Here is a 20,792-nt window from a genome sequence, read left to right as displayed (position 1 = left end):
ATCTGAAGCAAACTTCTGATGGTACTCAGAAATAAGATAAACAGGCATGGAGCCCAACAAACCCTTTTGAGTTCATTGTCTTTCTTGCCATTTCTGAGGGCTATGAGTAAATTTCTGTCAATTCTAAGCTCTGTTTTCTTTGCATTGAACTCCTGATTTAATTGGCTTTCCTTTACAGGGAAGGTCAACTTGAGCTGGCAGACAGTTCTGCCCAGAGCCCAACTGAACTGGCATATCTGCCCAAAGCCCAATTAGCTAGCAGATGGTTCTGCTTGGAGCCAGGCCCCTAGCCTTTCAAACTGCAGTTCCCCAGGTTGAAAACCCCAGACCTTAGCTCTGTCTCTGGATTCCACAGTGGGAATTCTGATGGTTTGGTTTGCAATTCCCCATTTGTTTGGAATCCCTCCCCAAATTCCATGTTGGGAACTGGTGATGAGTTCCCAGTTCTCCATTTGTTTAGAATCAGTCCCCAGGCCCCATTCCCTGCAGGTTCAGTCCTCTCCCCATTTTTCAGATTATTAGTGTGACTCCAGGAAAATGAAAGGCCTAGCTAAAAGAGAGGGGATCCTTTATTTCCAGAGAGCTGTGCATGCCACCTTCTGGCACACCTACTTACTTTATGTATGAGAACTAGATTTCTATAAGTTGCAGATTATCTAGTAAGATGGCAAAATTTTACTAAAAACAACCTTGAATTACAATGGCCATTATGAGGAATGTTCCAAATAGAGAAGATCATTTAAAAAGTACACTCATGTGGTGCCTGGGTGGCTCAGTTGGTTGAGCATCCGACTTCCACTCAGGTCATGATCTCCCGTTCCTGGGTTTGAGCCCCGCATCAGGCTCTGTGCTGACAGCTCAGAGCCTGGAGCCTGCTTTGAATTTTGTGTCTCCCTCTCTCTCTGCCCCTCCTCTGCTCATGCTCTGTCCCTCTCTGTCTCTTAAAAAATAAAATAAAACATTAAAAAAAATTTTTTTCAGTACACTCAAAAGCAAGGGGTTTCAAATCAAACAATGAGATGCCTGTTTTAATTAGTATGCAGAAGCCTTCAAAAGCTTTCAAAATTCTAACATAGCTTCATAGAATGATTCATTGCAAAAGGCTAGTGAATAATTAAAGAGATAAAAGATATGTAAAACAAAAGCTACAACCCAATTCTTTGGGGGATTGGAAAGAGCTGCTTTTGTCATATAAATCTCTGCCAGGCCAAAGGTGTTGCTCTTGAAGTTCAAAGTTCACCTTCCCCTTCCAATCCCTTAAACCTCACCTATTCCTCTCAAAATGCTTGAAAAGATCAAAATATTGGAGATAAAATTGTTCTGCACTCAATCTGTATTTTGTGATGTAGATTTTTATCCTCCTCTTCTCTAGGACCAAAGAACCATTCTTTGAACTTCAAACTTTAGGGAGAAGTTTCTTTTCAGAAGAACAAAGAGAAAGAGAGGGAAGTATTTGAAAATTGGGCCTAAAATGTCCTCTCCACAAATATTAGTAAAAACAAAAGCTATAAGATTTTTGTGTCAGTGTGTGTGTACATGCATGCACATGCATATAGTAAATATGAGATATTTTTCCATCTCCAGATGGTATTGCTAAAATTAATTTGTTTTTTTAATGTTTATTTATTTTGAGAGAGAGAGAGAGAGAGTAACGGGGTGAGGGGCAGAGACAGAGGGAGACAGAGAATCCCAAACAGGCTCCACACTGCCAGCACAGAGCCCGATGCAGGGCTCAAACCCACAAACCGTGAGTTCATGACCTGAGCTGAAATCAAGAGTCGGACGCTTAACCAACTGAGCCATCCAGGTGCTCAACTAAAATTAATTTGTAAGAGAGCTCTATTTAGCCAGTTTGGAGGCAAGCACTTATAAGGATGGGGCATTCTTTTTTTTTAATTAATTAATTAGTTTTTTTTTTCTCTACGGGAAAGACTTTATTTTTAAAATTTAATTTATTTAAATTCAAGTTAATTAACATACAGAACATACAGCGTAGTATTGGTTTCAGGAGTAGAACACAGTGATTCACCATTTACATATAACACCCAGTGCTCATCCCAACAAGAGCCCTCCCTAATGCTCATCACCCATTTAGCCCATCCCCCACCTGCCTCCCCTCCAGCAACCTTCAGTGTGTTCTCTGTATTTAAGACTCTCTTATGGTTTGCCTCCCTCTCTGTTTTTACCTTATTTTTCCTTCCCTTCCCCTACATTTTTCTGTTGTATTTCTTAAATTCCACATGTGAGTGCAATATATTTGTCATTCTCTGATCGATTTATTTTGCTTAACATAATTCATTCTAGTTCCATCCACATTGTTGCAAATGACAAGATTTCATTCTTTTTGATCCCTGAGTAGTATTCCATTGTATATATGATGAAGCACCATGAGTCAGGCTGAGGGCAAAACACAAACTAGCACCCCACCCCATCCTAGGTGGGACTTATGATATTCCCTGGACACTCCCGGCTACCCCAAAAAAGAAAGAACAAAAAACAAATGGTTAAACTGAAAAGAGTCTCCACCAGTTTACCAGAAAAAGGCAATCTCATCAACAGCCTAAAGTCCAGGTACTCCTTACTGTCTCAATGTTAATGTGTTGCTAGAGGGAGAAACAACCTTATCTTCACAATAGCTAAGCCTCTAGTAAGTCTTTAGCATGTGAAAGTCTCTTTGGAAACTCCCTCTTGACTTTACCTCTCTGGACTCAACCCCTACATGTAAAGTGAAGCTCTTCCTGCCCATTGGTCCTATCTCCATGCTTTAATAAAATCACCTTTTTGCACCAAAGATGTCTTCAAGAATTCTTTCTTGGCTATCAGCAATGGACCCCACAAACCCCCCATAACCCCAAAACTTCATCATATATATCCCACATCTTCTTTATCCATTCATCAGTCAATGGACATTTGGGCTCTTTCCATACTTTGGCTATTGTTGATAGCGCTGCTATAAACATTGGGGTGCTTGTGCCCCTTTGAATCAACATTTTTGTATCCTTTGAATAAATACCTAGTAGTGCAATTTCCAGGTCATAGGGTAGTTCTGTTTTTAATTTTTGGAGGAATCTCCATACTGTTTTCAAGAGTGGCTGCACCAGTTTGCATTCCCACCAGCATTGCAAAAGAGATCCTCTTTCTCTGCATCCTCGCCATCATCTGTCATTGCCTGAGTTGTTAATGTTAGCCATTCTGACAGGTGTGAGGTGGTATCTCATTGTGGTTTTGATTTGTATTTCACTTACCATGAATGATGTCGAGCATCTTTTCATGTGTCTGTTAGCCCTCTGGATGTCTTCTTTATTCTGTCTGAGTTTACTAGTTAAATTCCTGTTGTCCTATTGCAAAACTGTCAGCAAAAAATAGATGACTAGAATGATGGCTGAGGGGCACCTGGGTGACTCAGTCAGCTGAGTGTCTGACTTCAGCTCAGGTCATGATTTTGCAGTTCATGGGTTCGAGCCCCACATCGGGCTCTGTGCTGACAGCTCAGAGCCTGGAGCCTGCTTCTGGTTCTGTGTCTCCCTCTTTCTTGGCCCCTCCCCCCCTTGCACTCTGTCTCTCTCTCAAAAATAAACATTAAAAAAATTATTAAAAAAAGAGTACACTTACTGTGATGAGCACTAAGCGATGTATAGAATTATTGAATCACTGTATTGTACACCTGAAAGTAATATAACACTGCCTGTTAATTATATTGGAATTAGAAAAAAATAATTTAGGGACATCTGGATGGCTCAGTTGGTTAAGCATCTGACTTTGGCTTAGGTCATGATTTCATGGTCCATGAGTTCGAGCCCTGTGTCAGGCTCTGTGCAGAGCCTGAAGCCTGCTTCAGATTCTGTCTCCCTCTCTCTCTCTGCCCCTCTCCTGCTCATTCTCTGTCTCTCTGTGTCTCTCTCTGAAATAAACATTAAAACAATTTAAAAAAAAGGATTTAAAAATGTGAAGTGAAATGTTGGGGTCTGGGAGCAAACAGTCAAGAAAGAATTTTTAAGACATCTTCAGTGCAAAAAAATGGTTTTATTAAAGCACGGGGACAGGACCTGTGGGCAGAGAGAGCTGCACTGGAGTTGTGAGGAGTGGCCAGTTATATACTTTCAAATTGGGAGGGGGTTAGGGATAGCATAAGTGTCTAAGGAGTTTGAAAGCAAGGTTTCCAGGACCTTGAAGGGCTAGCTGCTGTTAGGATAAGGTCATTTACTAATGTCTAGTATACCCTTAGTCATGAGACTCTTCAGCGAGTATCAGTGGGTCATGTGCTTGGAGGATCATTTCAAACATATATCTTGGGAGGTGGGTAGAGATAAAGGAAGTTTTCAAAGGGATTTTTATATGTTAAAGGAGAATTACAGGATTCTGGAGGTCAGGCTAATGTCAAGCTAAGGTTGCCTTTTGCCCTTAGCAAAGTATTAACATCCATGCAGTTGAATTTCTGGAGGAAAGTCACCATGCCTGTCCCAAGTAGTTGTCAATGGGCTGCAAGTTGTAATGAAAGTTATTTTTTTTCTTTTGCCCTTGTTCTTGACATCAAATGTAATTTACTTTTTAAAAAGGTCACCTGGCAGGGCATCTGGATGCCTCAGTTGGGTAAGCCTCTGACATCTCACTGTTTCATGAGTTCAAGCCCTGCATTGGGCCCTCTTCTATCAGCACAGAACCGTATTCAGATCCTCTGTCCCTCCTCTCTCTCTGCCCCTCCCGCACTCATGTGCATTCCCTCTCTCTCTCTCAAAAATAAAGAAACATTATAAAAAAGTAAACTGGCAAAATTAGATTTTGGCTTTCTCGTTGGCGTTTTGGTCTGCTTTTGATAACAGGTCATGAAAGTTTCTTTACCTTTTAAATGATCTGCCTAGAAAACAAAGATTTTATGTTTTATCAAATTAATTTACTGTGTTTACTGTCTCTATCAGGTCTTTCATTACTTAGGAAAACAGAATCATCTTAATATTAAAAGAACTGGGGAGCCTTGGTGGCTCAGTTGGTTGAATGCCCAACTCTTGATTTCTGCTCAGGTCATGATCCCAGGGTCATGAGAGATCCTCTCTCTCCCTCTGCCCCTGTCCCTTGCTCACACTCTAAAAATAAAATAAATCTTTAAAAAAATTAAAAGAACTAAGTTTTGTTAATAGATAATGATGTATTAAGTTTCATAAAAATCCGTGATTCTCTGCAACTAAGTTCTTTAAAACCATATATATGGGTTTTTGTCTATTTGTGTGTTTGTTTTTACAAACTTCTCAAAACCAAATTCTAAATGAAGTATTTTTGGTCTGGAAGACACTTTGGGATTTTTTTAGAGGGGCCCTGGAATATTCCAAAGTGTTTGTTAAGCTGATTAGGTTTACCTGATATGTTAAATTATATGGGAAACTGTCTCATAAGAAGTAATACTAAGCCTTCTTTATGTTGTTTTTGTATAGGTATATAAATGTTCTACAAATTAGATAAAATTCCTAGAAATCTGATATGTTCTGCTATAATGTTATCTCTTGTATGTCTAACTATTATCTTAAAATGCTGTCTTATATCCTTTGGGACCCCAATAAAAAAAAAGGGCAACAAGTAAATGGTATTACTGGAGTTCTTTTACTTTCTGAAATTGCTGTCATTAAAACTGAGGCTTACACTAAAAGGACAGAGCCTGAGTATCAGGGAAATCTATAAAAGGGAAACTGAGACAAGATGAACAGGCCTTTGGACTATGGTTCTTGCAATTTCCATCTGAGCCCCCTTAGTGTCCCAGTGCTCCTGTCACTATTCCTGTAATTCTTTGACCCACAACAGGGTAGGAACACATAAATCTGTCCAAATAAAATGCTGCATATAGGGAGGGGGAAAAAAGATTGTGGCACATGTGAATGAAGTCTATTCTGCGTCTACAAAAAATGGCCCCTCAATGCCAGACTTTTGCCATCCTGATGTCCCTGTAGCATGGCAACAGTCTGCTCCTGAATCAGAGAAACAGGTTGGTAAATAATAGCTGTAAATTGGGGTGCTTGGCCAGCTTGGTTGGGGGAGTGTGCAACTCTTGATCTCAGGGTTATGGGTTAGGGCCCTATGCTGGGTGAAGAGATTACTTGAAAATAAAAGCTCTAGGGGTGCCTGGGTGGCTCAGTCAGTTAAGCATCTGACTCTTGATTTCGGCTCAGGCATGATCACAAGGTCATGGGATTGAGCCTCATGTCAGGCTCCGCACTGGCAATGTGGAGCCTGCTTGGGATTCTCTCTTTCCCTCTCTCTCTCTCTCTCTCTCTCTTCACTTCTCCTTCTTGTGTGCATGTCCATGCATCCTCTCTCTCAAAATAAATAAATAAACATTTTTAAAAAAATCTGTAAAATCATAATATCTGTAAATTAAACAGTCAGAACGATGGTAAACCCAAGATGGCTGCTTGATTCTTCTTGGCTCCCTATCAAATCCAATTTATTTGTTTTTGTATTTTTTCACTCACTTTTGCATTTAAGATGACTCAAATTATGAATTGACATTGGTGGGGAGACTTCTACAAAATTGTGAAAACAGTCTATCAGCAGGTTGGCCTGTCAGGTCCTTTATCCTGGAAACAATATTTTTGTCCCCAGAGGCCTCAGACTTCTCTATGGATCCTTTGAACACCTACAGTGAAACTTCATTCAACTGCCACTTAGTCTAGGTTTTCAATATGCTCCTGTTATTGTGTGTGTGTATGTGTGTGTGTGTGTGTGTGTGTTTTCTTTTTTAAAGGTTTTTAAGTTTATTTATTTATTTTGAGAAACAGAGCACAAGCAGGGGAAGGTCAGACAGAGGGAGAGACAGACTCCCAAGCAGGTTCTGCACCATCAGCACAGAGCCCGATGTGGGGCTCAAACTCACAAACTGTGAGATCTTGACCTAAGCCGAGACCAAGAGTTGGATGCTTAACTGACTGTGCCACCCAGGTGCCCCGTGTGTGTGTTTTTTTTCCATATGGGTTGAAGCTTTCCCCTGCCACAAGGCTAATGCCCCTCAGTGGCAAAGAAGCTGTTGGGTTTCCCACTTGGGGTATACCTTCCATGAGCTCCAATGATCAAGACACTCACATCACTGGGTAAATCATACAAGCCTTAATGAAAGCCTTGCAAACTTCTTACAATTAACACTGCCCCTATCACTCTCAACTATAAGGCAAGGCCAAAAGAACTAATGGGATCCTAAACTTAAATTTTTTAAACCTGCAGTAACTACTGGACTTCCCTGGTCCAAGGCATTGCCTTTGGTCTTATTGACTATATGCAGTACCCACTCTGGGAAACATAAACTCACTCTGTATGAGATAGCCACTGATAGGCCAATATCTGTTGGTATACAACCTTCTGCTGATCACTTGTCTCATGCTAGTATGGCAAGCTACTGGGAGGCTCTAATGTTTTATGCTCAAGCCTGTCATCAATAGGTTAAAGAAGGCTTCCTAGATCCCAGTTCGAAGGATCCTGTTGGCTATAATGTAGGGCCTGATGACTGGGTTTTCTGGAAACGTTATCAACAAGACAGCCCTCAAGTCCCATTGGAAGGAAGCTTACCAAGTGCCCCCGGACACTGTCATTGCTGCAAAACTGGAAGGTATTAAGCTTTGGATGCACATCTCATAGCTAAAGAAGGCCCCACCTGACAGCTGATTCTGTACAGACACGGGACCTCTGAATCAAACTGACCAAGAAGAGAAATAGTTGACATTGAAGTAGACTGTTTTCACCCAAGAAGATAAAACAAGACTTCATACTTTAAGCCCAAAACCTTTATCCTTCTTTTTCTTTCCTTTACTCTGACACTGGCCTAGAAAGATAATGCCCTCATCTGTATCATTTCAGGCTAGGATAAAATGTAATCATATCTCAAACTTCTCACAAAGCAAATAAGACATTGCATTGACAAAGGCCTCTGAATTTACATTTTCAATTTGGAAGAAAGCAGCAGAAGTTTGTATATGAAGGCTTTCGTGATTCAGGATTCACTCCTTTTGGCAGGACTCTCCTTCCCTGGCTAGGAATAAATATAAATGAGGCTTTGATCAGGAACTTCTCCTTAATTCTTTTTTTTTTAATGTTTATTTGCTTAGTTTGAGAGAGAGAACATGGGTAAGTGTGAGTTCATGCAAGTGGGGGAGGGGCACAGAGAAGAGAGAGAGAATCCCAGCCTCCATGCTATCAGTGCAGAGCCCAACTTGGAGTTTGATCCTACAAATCGTGAGGTCATGACCTGAGCTGAAACCAAGAATCAGATGCTTAACCAACTGAACCATGCAGGCACACTGAGGAACTTCTCCTTAATTCTTATTGCAGAATCTGCTGCTGAAGTAATAGCAGCCCAACAAAGTTCCCTAGACTCTCTGGTCAATGTTCTTCTGGATAATAGGATAGCCCCTGATTATCTTTTATCTGAGCAAGGAGGCACCTGTGCTATGGCCATCTGCTATACCTCGATCAACACTTTTGAGGAGGTTGGAAACCCCATTACATAAGATTACTGAGTAGCCATTTGGCCTGAAGGAGTGATTCCTTTAAACAAGATCTTTTTTTGACTCATTTGATTTTGATTGCTTTGGGTTTGGGGGACAATGGCTTCAAAGTACACTCCAAACATTGGGAATTATCCTGCCTATGATCTCCCTGGTGTGCTATATCATCTCAAAAGCTTTATTTATTTTTTTAATTTTTTAATGTTTATTTATTTTTGACAGAGAGAGAGAGAGACAGAGCATGAGTGGGGGAGGGGCAGAAAGAGAGGGAGACACAGAATCCGAAGCAGGCTGCAGGCTCTGAGCTGTCAGCACAGAGCCCCACGCGGGGCTCGAACTCACAGACTATGAGATCATGACCTGAGCCAAAGTCAGACACTCAACCGACTGAGCCACCCAGGCGCCCCTCATCTCAAAAGCTTTAAATGCATGTTCACAGCTGATAGCTACCAAGCGGATGATCTCCCTGAGACTAGAATATTGGAGGAGAAGGAGCATGACTGACTTAAGGATTGTGAACCCAGAGTTGTGATCTGAGAGTATCATAGGGATTAAGCAAAAAAACGTCATGACCTATGAATATCACACAGAGGATCAGTGAAAAACCATAAGAACCACAGAGCAGTAGCTGAGAGTGGCACTAGTGCCTTAATTTGTGATCACACCTCTTAGGCTGACCAAAAGAGGGCAATTATTACAAAACAGACAGGCCCAAAATAGAGCCATCGGCCCTCACAATAGCAAACCAAGACTTAATTACAGTTTCAATCTCTCCCAGGAATGTGACCTTTAAAGAGTCAATCTGAAATTTCCTGATCAGCACTAGTGAGGCCATCTGCTCAATGAAAACTCTCATCCCTCTTCACAAAAGAGATGCCCTGGCCTGGAGCAAACCTTTCTTTTCTTTTGCTAATAACCTCTTGCCCTACCCTCCTTTATAAAGGAGGTTTTGCTAATAACCTCTTGCCCTACCCTCCTGTATAAAAATTGTACAACTCCTTGGAGCATCTCTCTACTTGCTGGATGGGATGATGCCTGATTCGTGAATGACTTAATAAAACCAATTAAATATTCAAATTTACTCAGCTGAATTTTTTTTAAACAAGACAAAAATGTAAGTCAGAGAAAACAGAGAAAATGTAAGTCAGAGAAAGGAATATAAATAAGGAATGTTAACTTAGAAGTGGAAGAGGAGGAATAATAAATGATAGGAAAGAGAATCAAATCTGAGAAGTGATTGGGGAGAAAGAGGAGAGGGAGAGAACTTGAAGGCAAAGAAATGAAGGAGGGCCAGAATGGCTCAGCAGGCGTCTGAGAGTCCTGCTGCGCTGTGCCCACTGTGCCCAGCAGAGTCCAGCCCAGCAGGACCTCAGGATGGCAGCTGGCTCATCTGTAATTTACAAGCACAAGCTCCCCTCAATCCTGATTAACAGGAATTAAGTGGCATATGACTAATCCTCCTTGCCACAGTTAATACTTTTCAGCCATGCATAGGGAACTAGGCAGCCTTTCTTATTCAGGAAGGAGGCTTCACCCAGCCTGGCATCTCAGGCACTGGCAGGGCTGGCTCTACTATCCATGTCTGCTGCAGGAGAGACTCCAACACGAGATTATCCAGCCAGCCAGGAGGAGAAGGAGAAAATGAAGTGGCTGGAAAACTTTCTCTACCTCCTTGAAGAGAATAGTAGTCCTCTGCTTGTGTGCCATTTGCTTTTCCTTCTTCCAAAAGGCTTTTTTGTCTGCCATTTCACTTCAATAATCACAGAAAATCTGTAAGGGACAGAAGATATGTAATTGTCATGACAAAAAATTAGGAAAATAAATCCTAGAGAATTGAAAGGAATTAACCAAGGGCTACTCAGTAGCCAAGTTTGGGTGTCCTTCCTCCCAGTCCGGCCTAATTTGTGGAAGATGGTGGCTGATTTGCTCCAAGAGTAACAACAAACAAACAAACAAACAAACAAAACAAACAAACAAAAGGAGAAAGAGAGGAAAAAGAGAAGAGGGAAATGGGAAAGTGGAGAGGAAGAAAAAAAAGGAACAGGAAAAAGATGAATTTCTGACAGTGGCCAGAACACAGTAAGGTATACTCTGAGCCCCAATTGAGTGCTTTGTGATTAAGGATTTGCTCACCTTTATAATTGAGCTGGTTATGGAATCCTGGACTGACTTCTCATTTCCCTCCACACTTTGAAGCTATTATTCCATTTTGTTCCCCGCTCTGCTATCACTATTGCTGTTTCCTTGTAAATAGCCTACCTTTTCAACATAACTAGTGTTGAGATTTTTCTTTTAGTTTGGGGTTCTAATATTTCACTCTATTATGTCTAGGAATGACTCATGTGGCTAGGGGTGACTAAACAAAATGAGAGCTTTCTTTATCATGGGATGTTGTGTTTAGGATAGCTTCTTCAAACTAGGGATTTATGACATCAATTCTAAAACATTCTGAGCATTACTTCCTAAATGACTGCCTTTTCCTTGTTCTCACTTTATTCCTACACAACTTTTATTCTGTTTTGCACGTCTCTTAACATCTTTTTCATATTTTCATGTCTTTACTTCTCTGTGCCTCATCTTTGGTAATTTTCTAAGATCTAACTTTCATTTCACTAATTTTTTTTTTTCAGTCAGCTATTAATTCATCCACTGAAGTTTTTTTTTTTTTCCCAGATGTTTCATTTTTTAGAAATTCCATATGGCTCTTTTCCTTATCTGCTTATTCTTTTCCAGCATCCTTTTATTTTTCTGTTTTCTAGTCCTTTTATCTCTCTAAACTTTGTAAGCCTACTTATTTTATTATCTCTTTTGGGTTGTTTCATTGTCTCAAGATTTGGAGGTGCTGATTCTCCGGCTTGTTATGTGTGTTGACTCTGCCTGTGGCAAGTGATTTCCTCCTGGGGTTTGTACACTTACTGTTAAAGTCTTCATTAGGGATTGTTTTATTCTGTGGGGGCCCTGTATGTTTTCAGGACATGCCAGGAAGAGCTGTGCATTTGCTTCTATCGGTTGGTCCAAAGGTTTCCTCCATGACTATGGTAACAAAAAAGAAAAGGAAAAGGTTTTACATTAATTTCAGGGTTTGAGGACTTCCATCCCATGAGATAAAGTTAAGTCACATCACACACCAGAATATGACATAGGTCTGGAAGTTTGAGTTTCTCCTAGGAAACTGATTTCTTTCTTCCCCAGAGCCTTAGGGCAGAAACCAATGGATGGAGATTTTTTTCTAGCCATCTTTCCCTGACAGAACAGGATTTCAGTTCCAAAGCCCTGCTTCCAGTGGGTCGTAGGACATGCCCCCTCATGCACATGGGTGTTAACGGCTCCCCCAGTTCTAGGGCTCCGTCCTCCTGCTGTTCACACCACCAAGGCTCTGGTTTGCAATGCTACTCTTTTGGCTTTAAATTCCTCCCTGTTACTGTCACTTGAGGATTTATTTCTTTACTTCAAGCTCAATATGCATTTTAATTTTTCTGTTATACTCTATTCAGAATTTCCCTGCATGGTTCAGTAAAGCAGTAGATATCCATACCAGCTCATTCTGTGAGTTACTAGACCCCTAAGGCATAATTATTTTTGTTCCTGTCTCTCCCACTGGACTGTGGGCTCCATGAAGAAAGAAACTGTGCCCTTATTATCTCTGGTTCCTAACTCGTACAAGAACATACACAATATAATGTGTGCTAGATGGAAAATTAAATGACAGAAGGTGATTCCCAAGGTTATACAGTTTTTCTAGATCTCCTCAATCTGGAAGAAGGTGACGATTTCCTCAATCATTCCGAGCACAAGGATATTCTTCCTTTCTTTCCTTTTCTTTTTCTTTCTTCCTTCCTTCCTTCCTTTCTTTCTTTCTTTCTTTCTTTCTTTCTTTCTTTCTTTCTTTCTTTCTTTCATAATCTCTACACCCAATATGGGCCTTGAATTCATGACCCTGAGATTAGGAATCACATGCTCCACCAACTGAGCCATCCAGGTGCCCCAGCACAAGGACATTCTTTTGTTCTGAAAATCTTTGTGGGAGATTCTGTAACATATGTCCTGTGATACCTATGTAAGTGTGTTTTACTTAACATTCTAACATGTTTATTAAGCAACCACTATGCAGTTGGCCCTTAGGAGGACAAATGTAGAGATATACCACAAGCCCTGCACTGAGCTCATGGTCCTCCAATTGCAGAATATAATGTGGAAAGCATAATTATCACATGTGTTTTGCAACATTGATAGTTGCATTTGCCATGATTTTATTCATGGAGAAGACTAAGTTTATTTGGAAGAAAGTGTTTACTAGGCCTATTTGGGAGAGTAGCTAAGGCTCCAAAGAACTTGAGAATAGAAGAAGCTGCTCTGAGGCAGACAAGGATAGCATTTTTCTGGTTGAGCTAGAGGGAGAGTGAGGGAGAGGAGAGAAGACAGGGAGAGGGTGAAAGCCTCAGTGCTTCATGGTGTCATGAGAATGGTACAACACTCCTGAGCCTATACGCCATGTAGTTAAGAACAAAAAGCATTTCTACAGAATTGTAATGAAATTATGAGAAATCCATAATCATAGTGTAATATTTAACAAATCTTTCCCAGAAATTACTAGCTACATTTTTTTAAAAAAGGCAAAAATATTGTGGTGCCTGGGTGGTTCAGTTGGTTAAGCGTCTTACTTTGGCTCAGGTCATGATCTCACAGTCTGTGAGTTGGAGCCCCATGTCAGGCTCTGTGCTGACAGCTCAGGAGTTGGGAGCTTGCTTCGGATTCTGTGTGTCTCTCTCTCTGCACCAACCCCATTTGCACTCTGTCTCTCCCTCTCTCTCCCTCAAAAATAAATAACATTAAAAAACGTTTTTTTTTAAGAGGCAAAAATATTGAAGTTTCAAGTAGCACAATAAAATTTAACTGAGTGGATATATAAAAGACCTTATACCTAACCATTAGAGAATACATTTTTTTAAGTATGCAGGAAGCATTTAAAAAAACTTACCCTCACTAAGCTGTAAAGTCACTCTCAGTGAATATGAAGCACTGATTTCACACAGACCTTGTTCTCTGGCCACCATGCAATAAAACTAAAAGTCAGTAGGGGCACCTGGGGGGCTCAGTTAGGTGTCTGACTCTTGATTTTGGCTCAGGTCATGATCTCTTGGCTCATGAGATCGAGCCTGTGTGCTGAAGATGGGGTCTGCTTGGGATTCTCTCTCTCTCCCTCTCTCTCTGCCCCTCCCCTGCTTCCTCTCTCCCTCTCTCTCAAAATAAATAAATAAATACTAAAAAAAAAAAAAAAAAACAAAAAACCTAAAAGTCAGTAATGGCCACATAGTCCCCAGTCCCCAGATATTGAGAAATTAATAAAGCAGACTTCTAAATGACAAATTGTCGAGTAGAAATCATATAGGACATTAGAAAATACTTGGAGACAAGTGACAACAAAGGCAAATATATAGCATAATTTTTTGGGATGCAGATAATGCAGCATTTAGAAAGAAATTGTAGTCTCAAAGGTGTATATTAGAAAAGAAGGAGGGTGGAAAACTATTAAATTCTAGAAGTCTGAAAACAACTACAGAGAAAATATGGCATTAGAATACAATGTGATAAAGTGTAAAATATATGCAAGCATAGTGTATTATGGAAGGACAGAGGAGGGGCACCTAAATCATCTTGGAGGGAGTGGGATTGAGCCTCATGTTGGGCTTTGTGCTGAGAGCATGGAGCCTGCTTGGGATTCTCTCTCTCTCCCTCTCACTCTGCCCTCCCCCCCCCTCAAAATAAATAAATAAACTTTTAAAAAAAGAATCATAGAATCCAGGTAATAGATTCTTTAAAAAAATCATCTTGGAAGGAACAATGTGGTCAAGAAATTCTTCCATGAGGATGTGACGTTTGAAGTGGTTCCTCAAAGACACATGAAAGCTAGAAAACTGAGTGGGCTGAAGAGGAGACAATGTAGGCAAAAGGGACCATGTAGGTTACTCCAGTGGCTTGAGAGAGCATGACAAGCAGTAAGAAGTTCAAATAACTGAGAGTAGCTAGATTCAAGGCTATAGATGAAGGTGTAATACGAGATGTTGACATGATGTTATTCATGACCAAAGGACTTCTTTATTTCAGCCATGACTTTTTTAGTTATAGAAGAGATTTTAACTGGATTGTGAAGGTAATATGGAGCCAGTTAAGAATTTTAAACAGAACAACATGAGCTGATATTGGGTTTATAGGATGCAAGAGTCTTATAGGCATTCATTCCACGGATATTCGTTGAGCACTTACCAATGTTCTAGTCCCTGTGCTACTCACAATTTTGAAGAGAAAAGTCTAGAGACAGAAGATACAGGCAGGTGCCTACAGATCATTTTAACAATCTGAATGAAAACTGATGCAGTTTGCTTTAGGCTGGTGGCAGTGAGGTGGCCATTGCTGTGGGGGGTGCGCAAGGAGTATCTTAGTGCTTAGCAGAGCTCCCCACCTCTTCTGGGAGTCTGTCCTCAGCAGCCGCTAATGCTAGGCTTGAACTACACTAGGCAGTGCAATTCTAGGGAACAAGGCCTGGCCAGAAGACAAAATACTGCCTGGAAAGACTGATAGGAATAAGGGGTGACCTCAGAGTATAAAGGGTGCAGACTGTAGACACTCTTAGGAGATGGTTCTCTGACCTTTGTAAGGCTACAGTGGCCTCCCAACTGCAGTAAATCTCTGCATTGCTATTGAGTATCTTGAGTACCTGATATCATCACAGAAGACCAAACACACCCACTCCTCCCAATCCCAAATTTTGTGGGAATACAATTCCATGAGATTAAATAGAAACTTCAGAGTCTTCTCTAGAGCCCTTATCATTTGCTTAAGAGGCCTGGTATTGAATAATCTCTGCGGGGAAAAAAGGCTTGTGGCATAATCCTCATCACATTAGAGTTCTGGAAAATAGAATGAAATACCCACTATTTCCAGTCCTGGAACAGGATATCCAGAATCTCTGCAATAGCAACCACAAAAAGATCCTTCCATCAGTACAAATTACCAGGTCAAACGCTTGGACCCAAAGCCATCAGGAAGAACTTGCCTCTTCCTCAAACTATGCAGTAGAGAATTGACCCTCGAAGGGACTCCGAAGGAGGTGCAAGATTCCCTGCAGTGAAAGAGGGAGAATAGCAGAGGCCCTGGTCTCTCTTTGGTGCTGCCAGGAAGTAAACACTGGATGGTACAATTTGTAGGAAAAGAAAATTACCTCTAATTGGAGGTTGGGATAAAAATATCTCCAATCTGTAAACAAAGTTGTTGGAGCATCCTTGAGGCACACAACTTGAACTGCAGAGCTGCAGATATGCTCTCTACCCACTGTTAGTTCCACACCTTCCCCGGAATCGGCTCCTCAGTCTGGCTCCAAGATAATCCCCACTGGTGCTCATGCTCATTGGTGTCCTCAGTACTGAAGCACAGATGAGGGAAAGCTTCCCATCTTCTCCCCAGACCAGTGGAAATATTCATCAGGGCAAGCAGAGGAGAGAACTGGTCTGTTTTATCTCATCACAGGTGTCCTTCCTAAAGGTGGTCTGGGAAGTGTTGTTTGCTAGCTGTCCCTAACACCTTTTCTTTCATGTTTGGATAGGGCATCCAGCCAAGCCCTGCTTCTCTACTTCCTCGAAGAAAGAACTGAGGCAGACACCTCAACAGGGGAACTTGGGATTCACAGTTCTTAGGGCCCTCAGCCCTGGAGCAGCAAACCCTAGTTAGGTTTCCACTGTGGCCATGAAATTGTCCATTAAGTGTTGTTTGTTGTGCTGTGTCTTCAGCTCCACTGGTGAGTAAAGAGACCTTGGCTGATGGTGATGGGACACTCTAATTCCTCCTGTAGCAGAGGTAAGTGACTCTTTCTTTCACCCATGGCATGTATGATACGTTTACTTAAACACACACTACACAAAAACACACACTAACACACTCTAGCACACGAACACCCAGGCTCTTTTCGGTGAAATATGAAAGGGCTGCTAAACAGCTCCTTATAAAGGTGTCTCTCTAGGAAGACACTTTAAGCCAAAACTTTGGCATTAATATGATCTTTCTCAGCTGTGCCACTACAAAAGAAAGGACCTTGCAAATAAATTGAACTGCAAAAGAACTTCCCTTCCTCATATAGCATGAGCAGCACATCTCGTTAGAAGGGGTGAAGGTTTTATCCCCTACTGTTTCCTTAGATTGCGGGGGGATCCTTCTATTTAGATGAAATTAAAGAAATACTTTGAAGAGAAGGAGCAGGACCTGATAGTTGGGAGAACATGTGAGAGACCAGAGTTGGAAATATTTCAAGGAAGAGGAAACTTGAATGGAGGTAAGATGGAGCAACAGGATCTTTGATAAACCCTGAAGAGGAATGCTTTTATAGAATAACTCTAGGGTCACAGATTTCCCTTAGTCAATGGATCTTACTTCCATCATGCTGTGAGGGTTGACTTCAGGTGATTGTTCAGGTGTATAATGGCATAGTGAAGGGGCAGAAGCCATAGCCATGTTACTTTTTAAGAATATAATCACACTGAGAGAACAAATACACATTGATGTAAAAGTTCCTCTTTGCTTCTCATTCTCTTTGACCCAACTGCAGACTGAAGGTACTTTTCTTTATCAAGACTCTCCAGGAATATTGTAGTCATTTTTCCCATTCTGAGCCAAAATAGTAGGAAACCGAAGGGGCACAGGCAACAGATATTTACTGAGCACCTAGTATCTTTTGGAACTTTATTTCACATGATCTTCACAACGACCACTTGAGGTAGGTATTGTTATCCCTATTTTACAGACAAGGAATCTAAGGCTTAGGGAAATTAAGTAACTTTCCCAACTTTACAAAAGCCAAGAATTTGCATCATTGCCCATCAGACTTCAGAGTTTATGTCTCCCCTCTTGTAATTGCTGATTCCAGGACCTCTCCAGTTTGTTTAGAGGTGATTCTCACAGGAAAACCCTACTCTTTGCTACTTGATTTACACTTTGCATTAGTATTGAAAAGTCTTGCACATGCTTTTGGTCAAGTTTAGCACAAGTGTATTTAGTTCCCTGAACTCTTTTAAGAAATGAATCTCTCCTTAGTAAATCACACATTAGAAACAAGCATATTCAGTTGGATAATGTGGTGATAGAAGCACAGACGCCACAGCTTCACTCACTGAATGCTTCCAGACCTCTGGTTCCCTTCTGAACAGGGCCAAAGCTCTCCTGGGAATAATTAGATCATATGAAGAAGCAGATCACTAGACAGCCAAAGGCATTCTACCCTGTCCTGGTGCATCACCAGTTAGGCTCCATTCCCGGATTGTGTCTCAACCACCAGCCATGACATGCAGACTCCATCAGTGGAGGAAAATCAATGTTTTACAATGAAGCACCTGCATCCGCTCTCATAGGAACCTCTGTTCCATATAGAATATTCATGGAGCCTTTCTCTGTGGTCTTGTTCTGAATTTCAAAAGATTCCCTAACAGAGAAAACCATTTAACAGACAGAACCATGTCACAATGCAAACACAGGAAATCAAGCAGGAGAAAAGAGGCACTAGTTTCTGAAAACTATTCCGTCCACAGTCAGACACCTCATACTTCCCAGGTAATCAGAATGGTTCTTTTAGTTAGGCAAATATGCCTGATTATATTTCCAAGAACTAAAGGGAATGATAAGACAAGAGAAAACAAAAGGAAAAAAGTCAGTGGGCCTAAGAAGATTTTTTCTCTTTTTAATTCCTGTATGTTGTGTTTGATGAAGGGAGAAAGGCTGCCATGATAATACAATTTTCACATATTTTTATTTGTGACTTTGGAATATGGAGAACTGGAACAGAAAGAGGGTTTAAGAAAAGAAAGACAAAATCATAATAAGTGGTTGAGTTATTTTTAAAGTTTTTATTCTGTCTTTATGAAATTTTGAAAATGTAATTAATTCACACTTGCAAAGGTTTGAGCAATTATAAAAAGTTATAAAGAAGATCATAAAGTGATGACAGTTGAAGAATGTCCTTGGCAACAGCCTCAATTTATTTCATGTTTCTTGGCGTTCATAATTTGGTATATATGTGAATTATACACACACAGTTTCCTACTTTGTGAAAGCTAAAAATACTAAATGCTAAAAAAAATGTAGGGTGTGTGAAAAATGAAGTCTTTAAGTTAAACATTTTTAAAAGTTCATTTATTTTACTTTTGAGACAGAGACAGAGAGAGAGAGAGAGAGAGAGAGAGAGAGAGGAGAGAGAGAGAATGCAAGTGGAGGAAAAGAGAAGGGGCAGGGAGAGAGGGAGAGAGGGAGAGAAAGAATCCCAAGAAGACTGTGCACTCTCAGTGCAGATCTTGACATGGGGCTTGATGTGGCGGTTGATCCCATGATCTGTGAGATCATGACCTGAGCTGAAATCAAGAGTTGGACATTCAACTGACTAGCCACCCAGGCACCCCCCACTAAGTTAAACATTAAAAAATAATAGTTGTTGGAGGGGTGCCTGGGTGGCTCAGTCGGTTGGGTTTCTGAGTTTGGCTCAGGTCATGATTTCATGGTTTGTGGGTTCAGGCCCCATGTTGGGCTCTGTGCTGACAACTCAAAGCCTGGAGCCTCCTTTGGACTCTGTGTCTCCCTCTTTCTCTGACCCTTGCTTGCTCGCACCATGCCTCTCTGTCTTTAAAAAATGAATAAATGTCAAAAAATTTAAAAAATATATAAAAAATATTTGTTGTTGTAAACTCTGGCATATTTTACTAATAACTATACTTAGAATTCTGTTTTCACTCTGTTGTTTCCTGAAGCATCAGGGATACTTTCTATATTAGATATAATAAAAGCTATTTCAAGATTTTTCCACAGTACTTTTTATTTTTTAGAGAGAGAGACAGAGGGAGAGTGGCAGAGGGAGAGAGAGAATCTCAAGCAGGCTCCATGCTCAGCATGAAGCCCAACGTGGGGCTTGATCCCATTACTCTGGGATCATGACCTGAGCTGAAATCAAGAGTTGGGTGCTCAACCTACTGAGTCAGCCGGGCGCCCCAAGAATTTCCATGGTAGTAAGTGACACTCAAAATCTCCTGCATCCCTAGGTCCAACTTCCAGTACCTTTTATGCTTCTCTTCATCTTATCTGCTTGTCTTCATAAGATTCTGCTCCATTTTTCTACCCTAGCCTTATCATTTTCCAATATTGAGAAATCAGAGCAAAGAATTATCATCCTGCTTTTCTGCAGAATAAACTATGGGCATGCCATCATGCTTTTGATCTACCACAGAAACTATGTATTGTGTTGAAAGACATCACTATTTAAAAAAAATGTTTATTTTTGAGAGAGAGACAGGGAGAGAGAATGTGGGCGGAGGTGGGGGCAGAGAGAGAGAGAGGGACAGGGGATCCAAAGAGGGCTCCGCACTGACAGCAGAGATATGGATGTGGGGCTCGAACTCAGGACCCCTGAGACCATGACCTGAGCCGAAGTCGGATTCTCAACCGACTGAGCCACCCAGGCGCTCCAGAAAGACATCACTTTTATATTCTGCATAATATATGTCTTGCTTATGTTTTAAATGGATTTCAGCGCTTTTTGCTTCTATCACATTTGGAATCAGGGACTCAAAAGAGGTGCAGGCTATAATGCTTTAAAGACAATTAGAATGCATCCTTATTTGTGGAATAAGGATTTGTGGAAATAATTTGAGGAAATACTTCATTTCCAAGTTTTAATTGAGTGCTCCTTCTCTGATCTGTAGTGTTCCATTCATTTTATAGCTATGGAAATTTACCCCGCCCCATTCTTGAACACGTTTCTTTATCTCCTCCCATCAAATTCGTTGAATGAGACCTCATGCGCTTGGGTCCTGAGCATCCCTGAATCCATAGCGACCAAATTTCAGCTTCCCTTGTTACTATGGTGACGGCTGTGCTGGTCCAGGTGGTCGCTATGGTAACTAGGGGCGGGTAGTCGGGGCCCCGGCAGGCAGGGCGCATGCGCGCGGGGGAGCCTAGCTGCGCCGCGCGCCCGCGGCCCCTCAGCTCCCCTAGACATGGCGCTGAGGCGGCGGCCAACGGTCCGGCTCTGCGCCCGGCTGTCTGACTTTTTCCTCCTGCTGCTTTTCAGGGGTGAGTGTGCATGTTTCTGCCTTTGGGAGAGGAGGATTTGAGGCGGATGGGAGCAGAGCGGGCCCGGAGCGACTGAAGTGGTTCCTGGCGGGAATAGCGGTCCCGGCTCCGGAGACGCTGGGGGCTCGGCCGGAGGAGCGGCGCGCGCCCGCGTCCCGGCGGAAGGGGGTCGATCGGGGGCCTCTGGGCGGGGTCCCAGCCGGGTCGTTGCGG

At 41.5% G+C, this 20,792-nt stretch overlaps 1 protein-coding gene across 2 annotated transcripts in view; it reads left to right on the top strand.

The window, feature by feature from the left end:
• JAM3 (junctional adhesion molecule 3) overlaps window positions 1-20,792 on the top strand; it is a 122,827-nt gene that overhangs the window by 18,024 nt on the left and 84,011 nt on the right. Inside the window, exon 2 of one of the 2 annotated variants that reach the window (XM_086678637.1) lies at window positions 16,265-16,331. In XM_086678637.1, the coding sequence (XP_086534763.1) occupies window positions 16,295-16,331 (37 nt within the window). In that variant the 5' untranslated portion in view covers window positions 16,265-16,294. Of the gene's footprint in view, window positions 1-16,264; window positions 16,332-20,430; window positions 20,580-20,792 lie in introns of those variants that run through there. The other variant, XM_025928845.2, reaches the window with a different exon arrangement.

The sequence above is a fragment of the Puma concolor genome, chromosome D1 (genome assembly GCF_028749965.1).
Source record: "Puma concolor isolate L17-30 chromosome D1, mPumCon1.1.hap2, whole genome shotgun sequence".
In the NCBI taxonomy this organism is placed as follows: domain Eukaryota; kingdom Metazoa; phylum Chordata; class Mammalia; order Carnivora; family Felidae; genus Puma; species Puma concolor.
Note: the sequence above shows the minus strand (reverse complement) of the source record. Positions and strands in the feature narration are given on the sequence as shown.